The sequence below is a fragment of the Cariama cristata genome, unplaced genomic scaffold, assembly GCF_000690535.1.
Source record: "Cariama cristata isolate BGI_N322 unplaced genomic scaffold, ASM69053v1 scaffold1463, whole genome shotgun sequence".
Classification (NCBI taxonomy): domain Eukaryota; kingdom Metazoa; phylum Chordata; class Aves; order Cariamiformes; family Cariamidae; genus Cariama; species Cariama cristata.
The window spans coordinates 141312-155561 of NW_009609941.1; the positions used below are offsets into that span (position 1 = coordinate 141312).

The 14250-nt window shown below is 37.5% G+C and overlaps 1 protein-coding gene across 1 annotated transcript in view; it reads right to left on the reverse strand.

Moving 5' to 3' along the window:
* Window positions 1–14250, reverse strand: part of LAMA1 (laminin, alpha 1) — a 67738-nt gene that overhangs the window by 28923 nt on the left and 24565 nt on the right. Inside the window, 13 exon segments of the mRNA XM_009697687.1 lie at window positions 1435–1597; window positions 1762–1873; window positions 2849–2947; window positions 5705–5847; window positions 6846–7039; window positions 7290–7376; window positions 8242–8363; window positions 10057–10194; window positions 10339–10459; window positions 11487–11614; window positions 11760–11945; window positions 12557–12736; window positions 13110–13253. Of these exon segments, the coding sequence (XP_009695989.1) occupies window positions 1435–1597; window positions 1762–1873; window positions 2849–2947; window positions 5705–5847; window positions 6846–7039; window positions 7290–7376; window positions 8242–8363; window positions 10057–10194; window positions 10339–10459; window positions 11487–11614; window positions 11760–11945; window positions 12557–12736; window positions 13110–13253 (1817 nt within the window).

Consider the following 14250-nt stretch of genomic DNA (forward strand, 5'->3'; position numbering starts at 1 on the left):
TATGTATCTTTAGCCAAAGCAAAAGAAACCTAGTTTATTTCACGGTTATACACAGCAAAACACATTCCATCATTCTTATTGAATAGCAGATGTGCACTTGCATGTCTTTTCTGAAACAAGTAACTCAGAGTCTTTACACCCAGGAGCCATAGCCTTAAAAAAGCTACAAGAAGGGAAGTATTTTACAAGGCAACAATGGCCTTTATTTGATGTAGAGTAAACGGGTTATATTCCACATTGTTTGGGAACTTTGCCTTACGTGGCAAATGTGCAGAGACCTCAGTTACGAATGTTGCTTAACAGTATGTCATCACAAGCTCAGTCCACTGTGAGCCATGCGGTAACGTCTGCTCCCTGAAAAATGGACTGGCAAGCTACTTATTTAAATCAGCTTTGAACTTACAGCTGCATTGCATGCTAAATTCTGCAGAGCAAACAATCTTATAAATCTTATTAACTCTCTTCAATCTGTCAAAGGACATTTATCAGAGAACTTCAGAAATTTCACCAGAGCCTATAACTGAAAATGTTAATTTATAAATGCCTTGTAGAACAGCTCAAAAACTGATGTTGAAAGTCAGAACATTCTGTTACAGGACATTTTGAGACATTTTTGTAAGTGCAAAAAGAGCTATTTGAAGTTCCTAATAAATATAAGAATAAATGGCAGATTTCTAGTCCATTTTCATGTTCATTTAGCTTCTATACAGTTTAATATTCAGCACAAGGACAAGCACAGGAGTCTGTTGAACAAAATCAGACATGCCACCAACACAAACATTTTATCCTGCCTAATTCAAAGCACTTAATAACAATACGCAGTTTTTCTGAAGCTGGAACAAAAATTTTGCAGACTGTTGGAACAGTCAATGTTTTATATTGCCAAGTCTGGCAATAAGCACTGATAATGAATACAAAAGCCATTTTAAAATAGCCTTTAACTGGGGACAAATCAAGACAATGGAATGCAGTCCTAAAGGACGGTTCAGATTGCAGAAACAAATGCCTTGGTTTCATTTGCAAATTTATGTCACATATTCCAGTGACAATAAATCGTCATGTCCTTCAGCAGACCTGACATGTCCCGGGCTTGCAATTGACTGAGACAGTTCTGTGACGTCTCCTAGCCAGAAGCGACAAGATGTGTGTTAGGGCCAGGTCTGAAACAAACTGAAAGCAAACTTTGCACTTATTGCATGGGAATTTTGTATCACATCCAAATGAACAGGCTTTGGTTGCATTAGTATCACGTGGGAAGCCCAAATACCTTTAAATCATGTAACTCCAAATTCAGAGTTCATACAGCTCCACCTGGGCTAGTTATCCATCACACTGCCTCTTATTATGGCACAATGTTTCTCCAGACCTCTCCAAAAAGCAGTATTGCATAGTATAGACATATGTGAAATAGAGTTTTCAATAGAAGAGGCTTACTTTAAGACACTGGTAGCATTATGGTGCTGTTGAACAAAACCTTTCTTGCGCAATGCATCCAGAAGAGCAGAAATATCATCCTGCAGGCTCTGAGATGTAGCATTTGACAGCGGGAGATCCAGGCCCAGTGTTTCATTTAGTGACACAGCAACTTCAGTAAGGACTAAGTAGGAGAGTAAACAATTTAGTCAGGCCGCTAAAAAAAAGAAGGTTATGTGAATCCCCTGTGCAAACTGCAGCACTCCCCATGTAAATAGTTCTTTAAGAGTTCTGAAGGAAATACCCTTCTAAAGTCTGTAAAGTGGAAAGATCTCAAAAGCAGGATACCTTTGATGGTTGTATGTACTGTGTCAATAAATCCAGTCAGTTCTTGACTTTTATTCCTGGTTTTCTGAGTCACTGTGTTAAGCTGCCAAGCTTTTTTCAAAAATCTAGATGACTAGAATAAAATCAGAGATAATCTTTGACAGTTCTCCTAAAACACCGATTAATTTATGACATTTGTCTATGATTTTTACACTTTTTTTCCCCAATATTGAGAATACTTTGTAAGAGGAAACGATCTTTTTTCATAAGGTAGACCTAGCTGATTCATAAATCTCTGATGCTTCCATGCTTACAGATACCTTAATTATATTGAAAGTTCCAGCCTCTGATATTAGTGAAGAATTGTGTTATCAATTATTTTCTTAATCACTAAGATCATAATTATCAAATCTATTTCTTTAACAAAGTAAACATTACCTTTTTTCCAGCTACAACTAACATATCTCAAGAAAATCACTCTTCTGGATACATCACTATTAGCAATAACACCACTGTTAGTGCAAGCACCTAGTTAGATTACATAAACATAGTCAGAAAATTATAGGTACATACAGTCAGCAAATGAGATCTAATGGTTGAAGTATGATTGTCAATTTTCTACCTACAATTTTTCATGTGTTGCAACTGAATAAAAAACACAAGTGTCTACTTTTCATGTGGGCTTTCGACAGAGTTATTTCTGCTGAGATCATTTTAAACACAATACTACAGGTATCAAAGACTTTTTGGTGAATATAGAGGTATGACATAATTTTGAATAAGCTCCACATGTTAAAACCAGTGAGAAGAAAGTATCTCCCTTTCTCCAGTTTTAAGACCTTAAATGATCACAGTACAAAAATCTGCTGAACTTTAACAGAAACCATGTAAATCCCCTGTGCAATATCATAAACCACAGAAGTTTGAAGAATTCCACAAACCAATTAACTTCCCATCCTCAGGAAGACTACAGAATGGACTGAATTCTTTCATTGAACTCTATAGGTTTACAATAATTTCTAAACAGCTCTCTGGCATTTATGTCCCATGCTATGAAATCTCAAAGGACTTCTCCAGAAAGGCTAAGAATAAAGCAGCCAGCACCTACCTCTTCATGCAGCTGATCAATTCCTCCTGATACACTCAGGAGACTTTCTTCTGCTGTAGCTAATGAGTAAGTTGGATCTTCTCTAGGAACTAAAGACCCCTATAAGAAACAAGAAGAAACAGCACACTAATTTAAAGATTTTGAAAGTTCTGGAAAGAAGATAACTATATACACTATTTAGATTATTTGTTTTAAATGACTGACTTGCAAAGCACATAAAATGACAAAGTAATTACATACATCCAGTTCATGCAAGAAAGTGTGTAATTTCTTTAATTAAGGAAACAAGGATCCAGCCACGTTGCACGTTCAATCAAACCAGCTGCATCTAGGGGGTGTATCCGTGAGGATGACCCTGGAGAGCTCTACGTTTCCATGTCAAAACCCAGTGCATGGCACTCAGGAGTTCAGGATTTTGGCCCTGCAGATCCTCTCATCAATAAGAGAATAATAGGCTGTGTTCGGCTTCAAGGTCACCTCAAAACTGCCCAGTATAACAGTAAACAGGCCATTGTACCCAAGTGTATCATATTTGATACAGTCAAGGCCTGCAACAGAACACCATTTCTCAGATGCAAAGAAACTGAAGGCATGTCTTACAAAGAAAGCAAGCATGGGAAAGGCTATTTTTAGATTTCAGACGTTTCAGAGCCAAATATCGTAAATACTATAATAAGCATCATTTTGCCCAGCTTTCAAAAGAAGTAATCCACAGGATTATCCAACAGCCTTGTGTCAAGTGGAAGTTTCAAAGTCTTTTCCTCAGCATAAGGGAAGAACAAGTGAAAAACAGAAGCTGAAGCTCCAGAGCCCCCTGGGATAACGCACAGCAAGGTTTCTTTACAATGTCTAGGTATGTCAGGAGGACTAAAGCAGGAGGCTTTAACTAGAAAAACAGAACTACTGAAGTCCTTAGATAGACTGGAGATGTAGAAGCCATGAGGAACAGACGATCTGATTTGATAACGCTCTCATTACTGAAAGAGCCACACCTAACGCACAGAAAAGAGGAAATACTTGAGTTCCTGAGCAACCAGCATGAGGCAAAGACAATACGGTGCAGGGCAGGGGATAGCCCTTCAGGGAGGATCTGTCATTCACATAAGTAAACTTGGGGATTTTCTGGCTTCCAGCTACAGTTAAGTTGCTACAAGGCAAAAGGGAAGGCAATCTTTGATTAGCCAGAAAGGGGAGAATACCTGCTTCCAAACAGAGAAAAATTACAACACTACCACCTTACCCTCAAGATTAAGTAGTTTAAAGAACATTGTGGCCTTACGTAAACAGAAATGACATGTCTTATATCACTTCTAGCATCCCACTTCCAAGAGAGTGACAGCTGGCTTTGATTTGATTTTAATATAAAATAATGTGTGTACTAAAGGAGGAAGTTAAACTGCTTTTATTTTTACATAAGATTTTACTTTGTTTTGTAATTAAAGTGCTAAATAAAAGCTGCATATTGAATAATGTTTATAGTCCAATAAGATGAGGCTCCTATACAAACACAAAACAATTACAGAAAGCAAGTCAATTGTATCCTCAAAGTATTACAATAATTCAGCACTTTTATACCTTATGATACAGAGCAAGGGAAGCATAACTGAAGCTTTATAACTAAAAGGTTAGCAACTAAAACTAAAGGATAAGACTATCTGTGCTGAAGAACAAACACATAATTTAATCAAATTTGCCTTCAGATATTGTAATCATTGACATTTTGGAATGTCTGGCCAGGGATGTCAAGGGCAACAAGAAAAGTTTCTATAGGTACATTGGTGATAAAAGGAAGACTAGGGACAACATGGGCGCTCTCCGGAAGGAAATGGGAGACCTGGTTACCTGGGATATAGAGATGATCTTTAAGGTCCCTTCCAACCAAACCATTCTATGAATTCAGCCTGCCTTACATCTTAAATAGAAGAAATTTTAATTCAAACTCTTAATTTGCCAAATTCAGCAGCACAAGGCGGCTCACATTATTTTGATTTTGTTTTGATACAGTGGAATACAAAGACAGCTTTGTTTCTGTCTTATAGCTTGTCTTGCTTGACTTATTGCTGAACAGGCTCCTATCAATAAATGTCCATATTTTAGTGGTCATGAAGCAGGGAGGATTCTGTTTATCTCTGGCTTTGTGCAGAGACCACACGAACTTAATCCTTAGCAACAATAAATGACCTTCTAGAACCACAAATGTGGTATTTCATGCTTTAAGGGGGAGCAGAGTTGGAAGAAAAGTTTGCCACAAGCAGTCTGAAAGTGTCCAACACTGGGACATCCTACCTGGCTTTTGTGTCCCCAGATGGAGGACAGCGTAAGTCACTTGGACTGTCACACAACCAAAAGGAAAGCAAAATGCTGCATCCCAGGCACGCTGGCTAATGAAGAAGCAGCCTGCCATTCTAGGGGAGGACTCTAGGGGAACAACCTCAAAATCTATGCTTTGGCAGCTCTTTAGGAAAAGGACTAAACAAGGGAAAAGACCTGACCTGATGTTTCTGTTTCACTGCTGGAAGTTACTCCCCTTACTTTCAGTAGGTCTGGGCCGATCTTAGGGATGCACATAATCCAGGTGAAGCACATACATATAGCACATTCAATAATTACAGTGCTGACTGAAAAATATATTCATCCATTTATTTAAATGCTAGTACAACAAATGAAAAGAAAGTAATCTTGGGGTATATTTCTACACCAAACATAAGTCTTAATCTGGTATCGCTTACACATACACACATTCAAGCCACGAACTTCAGGAGGGCTTCTGTTAAATTACTAGCACACGTGAGTGGCTGCAAGTTTTGCTTTAAAGGTGTGAGGTAAGTGTTTCTATTACTTGTGCATTCATTTTACCTTCAGATGTTTTGTTGCGTTCTCCAACTCTGACAATATCCCATAGGGCACACGGGCAACACCAGTGAGGTTCACTGAAAGTATGGCCTTGTTGAGATTATCCAAACTGTTTAACAAAACTCCTGTGCAGTTGTCATCACAAGCTAAATAAACCATTGTAAGAGGAGGAAGCAATGTTAGTATTAAGAAGAAGCCACCAAATACTGAAATTTATTTTTGATTTACACAGTATGTGCCTTCAGCTTTTGAGTTAAGAGTAATTAAGTAAAATAACTTTGAGTATACAGATTTGTAGTATTGGCCTCCCCTTCCTGCCCCAAGAGCAGACCTATTCCAAACACACTCTTCCTTCAGTTAGCACACATTCAAGCCTTATTGATCCTGCTGGTTATTGAACTGCTTGCTGTATTCTGAGCTTATTGAGCCTATTTATCCGTATTGCTATAAATCCAGGGTAATGCCACTGATACTCACTCAAACAGGTTAGGAAGACAGAAAATTCAAGCCTATAGTGGTGTAATTCCATTTATTCCTTAGGGTTTTGTTACTTATATAAAGCAAAATCTGAGTCCTAAATCCCAATTCATTGTAAAAGCAGATTACTGTACTTGCTGTGTCTTTCTGCTATCCACCCTCTCAAAAGGAATTACATGACTAATTATTGGGGGAATATGACTAATTATTGGTGGAGAATGCCTACATACTGGGATAACTCCAAAAGTATTATTAGAGCAGCCTCACATCCAGAGGGTCAACAACATAGGAATTCAACATTTGCAAACAAAGGTACACTACAGACAGCAAAAAAGTATTAAAATCTTCTTTCCTTAAATTTGTCTGTAACACTAAATAAGCCATCTTAAGGATTAACAGCTTGTCCGATGTTACGATCTCTAATGTAGTTTCCTCTGTGTTCACAGAATGGTTGAGGTGGGAAGGGACTTCTGGAGAATACCTAATCCAACTCTCTCTGTTTTAGATATTGAATACTTAGATATTAATTTGTTAAGATTTCTTTCCTTTCATAGAAGGAATAGGGCCTGACATCACAAAAACATTCAAAGAATAATCATGTGCACATACGTATCAGTGGAATAGAACAAAGCCCATTGGGAAAGTAAACCATTTAAAAACCACCTACAAACACACTCGTCTTCCACAAGATGATGTCTCGGTTCACACTCCTCACAGAGCTGTCCTGTCACACCCTGCTTACAGAGGCACTGGCCAGTTGCACGATCACAATTAGCATGAACAGAGCCGCCCGGATTGCACTGACACAGATGGCAGCTGCCACCGGGAAGCTGAGGGTCACCATAATAGCCCGGGGAGCACCTACACAGGGAGGAACGGGACACAACATCAGGGGATATTCACCATGAAATCAGATGTTATATTTATCTTTGAGAATTGCTGATAGGTTTTTAATTAATCAGTAACTAACAAATCACTCTAAGTTCTTGAGCACTCATTCATATATTTATTTATGAACACTGAATAATCTATTCTGAGTACAAATATGGCTTATATTAATCAAATTGTCCTTGGGAGTCAGGGATAAATGGGGACATCATGCTTAACTCACCTTTCACAGTACTGTCCTTCATATCCTGGGAGACAAGCATCACAGTGGTAATCCTGAACACCTTTTAGGACACAAGTGGGACTAAAACTGGAGGAAAGATAAACAAATACCTGCTAGCACATAAATGGAAGACCATACAAAGCCAGAGAACACCTTCAGCCACAGGCTAAATATTTTAAACAACAGCATCCTCTGCTCAATCTCATGCAGTGCTCTAGAATTTATACTTTTAATTATTTGTTTCTTAAAAAGCTTGTTCTCCCAATGCAACTCCATTACTGTATAACATCCTAAAGCAATTTATGGCCTTCCTTTAAAAGATAAGACAATGAAAAATGGGTGTTGAATGATACGACTAATAGTATATATCTGAGACTTGCATGAGAACATCAGAATTGCTAGACTCTTACTCTGACTCAATTAACCAAACGCAAACAACAAATATGCTTTTCAAGTTTCTGGAGAAAAAAAAACAACAGCCTGCATAGCTTTTTGATTTTCAAAATATGAAGTTAACTGTTCCTTTACCGAACAAACAGATGTATAAGTTTCAAACAAAAGAGTATTGTTCTTCCCCTGGGATTGATCTCATGAAAAGTTCCTGCATTAACTGGAGATGACATGAATTTTTACAAATACAAAAGCATTATTTTTCCAAATGAAGAAAGAGACCCATATTTGAGCAACTTACTCCATTATCTAGAAAGCATTCCACGTGGCTGATCTACTCTTAGAGTATTTTAAAACCTCACAGACTTACCACTAACTGTGAATAACTCAGAATGTAAGCTCCATTTACTAAAATAAGTAGCTTTCAAATGTCTAAAAATTAAGAACGTGTAATGATAACCAACTCCTGTTGTCACAGAGCAGGGGGAGCAGAAGGTGGGACAAACAGCCCAAGAAATCCAGAATGCTAAAACATACGTTGGATTTAATAAGTTCTGGTTACCTAACGGGGTTGGCTCTAGGACAGGCACAAAGAGAGCAGTCGTTGACAGATCCAATTACTTTCCCATAGTAGCCTGGGGCACAAGCACTGCAGTAATCACCAACTGTGTTATCTCCGCAGTTCTGATACACAAAAAGGAATTCAGACAGTTTAAAACAACAACAAACAAGAAGAGGAACTTTATCTTCCCCCAATCAATAAATGTATACAGTTTCCCATAATCATCTCTTAACTGTCACTACCCGTTGGTCAGCATTCTCTGAGTGGAGGAACCTTTTATACAAAAATAAGCAGAATACCAGCATATTTTCTTACATGAATGCCCCCTCAGGCAGGCTGACCTAATTTCTGTTCTAAATTTCCATTAAGACTAATGTATTTCTGCTTCTATTAATCCAATTCAGGCCAGGAAATCACAGTACAAAGCAAAAAAATCCTCAAAAAAAAGCAATTGATGAAAAAATTAAACAGGATACCTGGATGAAAAATGTAAATTTCAATGTTTCAGCAAATGCATTTGAATGCTATAAACTAAGGACCATCCACACTTAGGATTCACAGCACTACATTTAACTTGTCAACAGTACTGATCAACAGCCAGTGCTATTAAATATTAAAACACTGTATCAGTATAATAAACAAGTTAACTGACTAGTTCCCTAAGTGAATAAAATTCAGTTTCTCCTTTTTTTTTTTTCCTTTTTTCTTTTTTTCCTTTTTTGATTCATATTCTTGCAAGTGTGTATATTTTAGAGGTTAGCTGAAGACAGTAAGCAGTAGCAATAGTCTCCTATTGCACAGGAGCAGAAGTCAGAGGTGAATCCCATCTCTTTTGCCTGCACTACTCAGCTGGAAATGTCTAAGTAGTAATGTCAACACATAAGTGACTTGGCACCCCTGCAAAGAGAAGCCGAGAGGAGGAATGACTAGTATTCACTATGTGAAAGATCTATGTGTTTTGGCCTTGTAGAAATGAGAACCGTAGTTCTTACTCACGAGAGACATACTTTAGGACAAACCTGAAAGCAAAAAGAACGGTTTACAAAAGCCTGAAGGACTAAGGAAACTCACTTAAACTGACTTCAAGAATGAATTCAGCAGAAGTTGACTTTGAACTAACCAACTCACCATAGGAAAAACAAAGCAACTGAAAAAACTTTAGGAAAGAATATTGAGCCATACCAGAGAACAGACCTAATGTGCCTTATTTGGTTAGCTGAGAATTTGTTGTCCACATGGCTGTCAGCCCACAAGACAGAGGCACTGTGTTAGTCAGATGTGGCCTCTCTTTGCAACCTTTGGGATCAAATGAGAGAAGTGAGCAAATTAATTTAGCTCAGGCATATCCTTATACTCCTTTAGTCTCTGGGAGTTAAAAGTCTCACTTAAAGCTGCCCAGAGGATTCTCTTCCCGAGACAAAGAATTTGACTTTGACTTAGTCTGTGGTGTGGTATGGCTTACTGCTTCCTTTACTTTTTTTGGTGAGACTAAGCAGACCTTGGCCAGACCAAGGACAGAAGCCCAAAAAGTCTCACAGAAAACAGATAGATACCAGTTATTTTTAAAGTAAAATCAAAACTGAAATAATTAATGATTTTGAAGATGTTAGGGCCCAAAAATCTTGATAGTTTTACTGAATGGACCCTACAGGAAATACCTCTCAGATTTTCCATTTTTTTAGAGTTGGGGGGGGGGAAATTATACTCTATCCAAATAGTACAGCCATATACTTCTCCCAGAAACTCCTTCCATAGGTTACTGCCATTGTATGCTCAGGTGAAACCAATAGAAGAAAATGTACAACCCGTACATACCAAGCACTTTCCAGTTTCAGGATCACAGGTTTCACTGTGGTTGTTGCACTGACATGGCACACAAGGTGCCATCAGAGCGTGAGTCTCTTTTACACTGAGTTCTGTATGCTTTCCCCTGTAGTATCCTGGAGCACAACTCTATTTGTAAGGGGAGTAAAATAAAATATAAAAAACAATACAATCATGTCTATCAACAGTTATAAACAATTTTAAAAACCCTTTAAGTAACTTTTTTTGTTATCTCAGTATTAGACACACAAAAAGGATTCAAGGCTTCTGTACCTGACAGGACAATCCAGCATAACCAGCAGGACACCTACATTGCTCTATAAGATGAGCTTTAGCTCTGCCTAGATGCATTTCTTCAAACTTCACTGCAATTTCCATTGAGATATTTGCAATTCTACAAGACATATGCAGAAGAGAACGTGAACATCTACAGAAATCCTAGCACCAAAACTGAGATCCAAACATTTTATACTTCAAGGTCAGAGCTACCATATGCAACCTCCCATGATCCTCTTTTCCCCATGCAAACATCTCAATAAAATCTGAAGATTCTTTACTTATTTATGGGATTTCAGGACCTACAAACAAATCAGAAGTACTTCAGAGTAATATAGGTTGATTCTCATTGGTCTGCAAAATTTGACACACCCACCACGCAAGAATATGTCTTTCTGCCTCAAACACTGGACAGAAATACATCTGCTTTGTCCCACAGATTTTTTGACAGAGCTAAAAGATAGTTGAGGGCATGTGAATCAAAAATAATCCCAAATCTGGAGGTGGAACCACACTTCCTCACAGCTGTGAAGATGTGCAGATACTGGGTTTCATTGGATGCATCTCTGCTTGTCTTGTTAGTTTCCAGACTAACAGATGCAATGACCATATCTCACCTCCACGCTCTTAGTAACCTACTTCTGCTCAAAATGGTGGTAAAATGCTACCATTCTGAGGTGGGGATATTTTACTACTACTGCCCAGAGTGCATAAAGCTACAGGAGAGACCTAGATTGGTATAGGCTCAAGAATTCAGGGGACCATGTGTTTCAACTGAAAAAACAAACCAAGTTTTCTAAACCCATAAAAATAAGATGAGAAAGAAATAATTTAGAAAATATCTAACTATATCACCGATCCTGCAGCACACTGCATCAGCCTGTAAGGCTCTGTGCTTCTTTACGGCCTTTTCTATCAAAGCAAGCAGGAGAGACATTTAGTGTTTCACAGAAAGAATTAGATGGATTCTGCTGCCATTGAAGGTCAAAAACGTTTTCTTATCAGAGGAAGAACAAAAGTCATAAATAGGAAATTATAAATTTCTCCATTTGAGTTAAATCTTTACTGTATAGTTCAGCTGGGACTATTTCTAGGTTAAATTACAATAAATACAGTATAGTAAGTAAATGCAGAGATTGCTTTACCTGCTTTGCTGCAATCCTTGGCCATAAGCTGCCTTGATAAGGATGTATTCAACATTGCTTAGCACAGACATGAAATCAGAACGTAAGACAGGCTCATCAGACACAGAGTTGAAATACTTCCAAGAATCCTAGAGAAACAACACTTTATTAGAACCATGAGTGTTCAAGCTCACTTCAAGGTAATGCTCTGTTCCTCCTTACATGTTCTTTCAGAACTGCAGTCACAGTGACTATTTCTAAAGGAAGTATTTCCACACCAGCGTTTTAGCTTACCTCCTTCATTTCTACTTCTTTGTCAGTTCTTACTCCGTTTTCTGGAGTAGGGATGTCTACATAGATGACTAATTTGCTAGTGTGACCTCCTTTCATCAGAATCTGTGGCTCAAAATTTGAGGTTCCAAAGCCATCCAAAGCATAAAAAGCAACAGTATATCTCAGCTTCCCTCCATAGGCCATGAGCTGTTTGGATAAAAAATTATTATTTTTCTTTATTCCAAGGTTAGAGCTACTACCTGAAAATGTTTTAACGTCATCGGAAGACTTGAAAACTGTCAGTTCTTTGAAGAATTGGCAATAAAACATGAAAACGGACTTAAACTCAGCAGTTTTTACACCAAGGCTAAAGGCATATTTCTAAAAAGCAGTCTCAGTTTCTTCTTTTAGGCCTTTTCAAGGTGTGCACTCAATTTTCATTTAATTCCTAAGCAACAGAGATTCCATGATCTATATACTGAATCTAGCGTCAAGGTTGAAAACTCTTTCAGGTTTCTAAAGTAAAATTGAATTCATTACTCTAAAAAACTATATAATCTCTGAAGAGTAACATCGTAATTAAACATGGGTGTCAACAATTTACAGGGTCAAGAAAAATCTCATTAGCAAAGGGTAATGTAAACATATTGTTTGTGCTTACTGTAAGTTCAGTCACTGAGTATTTATATAACAACCTACAAGAATAAAATTAATGCAGAAAACTTATGAAGATAAAGTGACTATTATACAATAAAGGACTGACTATTAGACAATAAAGAAATTATCTACAAAGCATTCGAATTATTTAATGATCTTACTTGGTCTCCCTGAAACTGCTCTGGTAACCTCCAGTAAAATGTTTCTGTATTTAAGTATTTTCTGACTATGGAAGCATCCAGTAAAACATCAGGGAATTGTGAAAATACTCCTTCCACCATTCCAGTCAGGTTACTTTGAGTTACTACATGCAGAATGGACTGATCTGGAGTTAAGGTTATCTGCAAGACAAAGACCAAAAGGTTCCTTCAACAAAAACATTCTATCACACTGTAATATACTGGTAACAGTTTTAGCTGCTTTGAGATAGTCAATAGTCCATCTTAGAGTAACAACAAACAAAAAAATTGGGAAATATGTTTAATTTTTTCTTTTTAAAAAGAAAACAGTGAAACACAAGATTTCAGAAAAAAGACTATGACCACTTTAGCATTTGCTTTCTTTTCTGTTCTGCCATATGCCACTGCCTCCATAAGCTGGCCAATTACATTCAGCCTGATTCATGAAGTGTACGCAACCTTCAGCACACCACTGCGGTACCTCACATGAGGATAACACCAAACTCTGTCTGTACATTTATGTCACTTTACTTACAGGAATTCTCACGTGATCTTCTAGTTCTGAACAAAATGTGGACATCCCAAAACAGAAGCATGGTGTACAACCTAGTGAATTGTTAGCAGACAGAGCAAAAGTTCCAGGTTTACACTCACTGCATTGTAGACCAAATACATTTTCCTGGAGGAAATAAAAAAGAAAAGCTTATAACAGCACACTCATGTTACTTTGCTAGCTGAATGAAAGATTGTTCTTTTCGGAAGGAAAACTAGTTGCTATATAAACTATGTAACAAGAAGTCAATTACTGTATTTATTCTGTTTTACTATGCAGTACATTATTTTTTTCATTATTTTCCAATGCTGTTTTTAAAAAAAAACAAACACCACCATATCACATGGAACATTCAAGATAACTCATGTATTTGAATTTCTAGCAAAAAATAGCATCTATACATTTCTGTTCCAAGACAGAAAAATGTTCCCCCCCCACCTGGAAAATGGGCTCTCAAGCCAAAGACATCACTTGCTATGAATAAAAATCAGGGGACCTATTCCCCTGTCTGTTTTCGCGCTCCATTCCAACTGGCAAGATCAACTTGAAAAAACACCCAAAACTGCAGTCACTGCCCACTGGCACCTTTAACGAGAAGACTGGAGAGAGACCTAGGAAGGCATTAAGTTTGTTGCCTTAAAGTAAGTTCTTCTCTATCACTTGGCCTTTCAAGAAGACAGTCCAGCCTTTTCAGAAAAATCTATACTACTAAACCTCTGTATTTAATGTTTCCTTTTTTCATACAAGACTGTCAATTCAGACTTCAGTATTAGCAATATATGCGAGTTATTCTTAAGCACTGCCTTTCGTTATAGCACAGGAAACAAATTTGAACTTGCAGCATAAGCACATTTAAAAAAAGTTCTCTATTTTGTATTTATTGGTTTCTTCCTATCATTATCATTTGGATTTTCAAAAGAGCAGGCTATATCATCTGAATCAATGTGCTGTTCCCAAACCTAATAAAACCATGTGTGTATAAGCAGAAAAAATTGTCCGTATTTCATTTTTTCTATTTGTATAATGAGGATGAGAATATAATAGCTTGAAAACTGGAATTTTCTAACATTTAGTTAATTTTTTTACATGCTTTCACATCTAGGATGGAAGAAGCTGTAGAAGT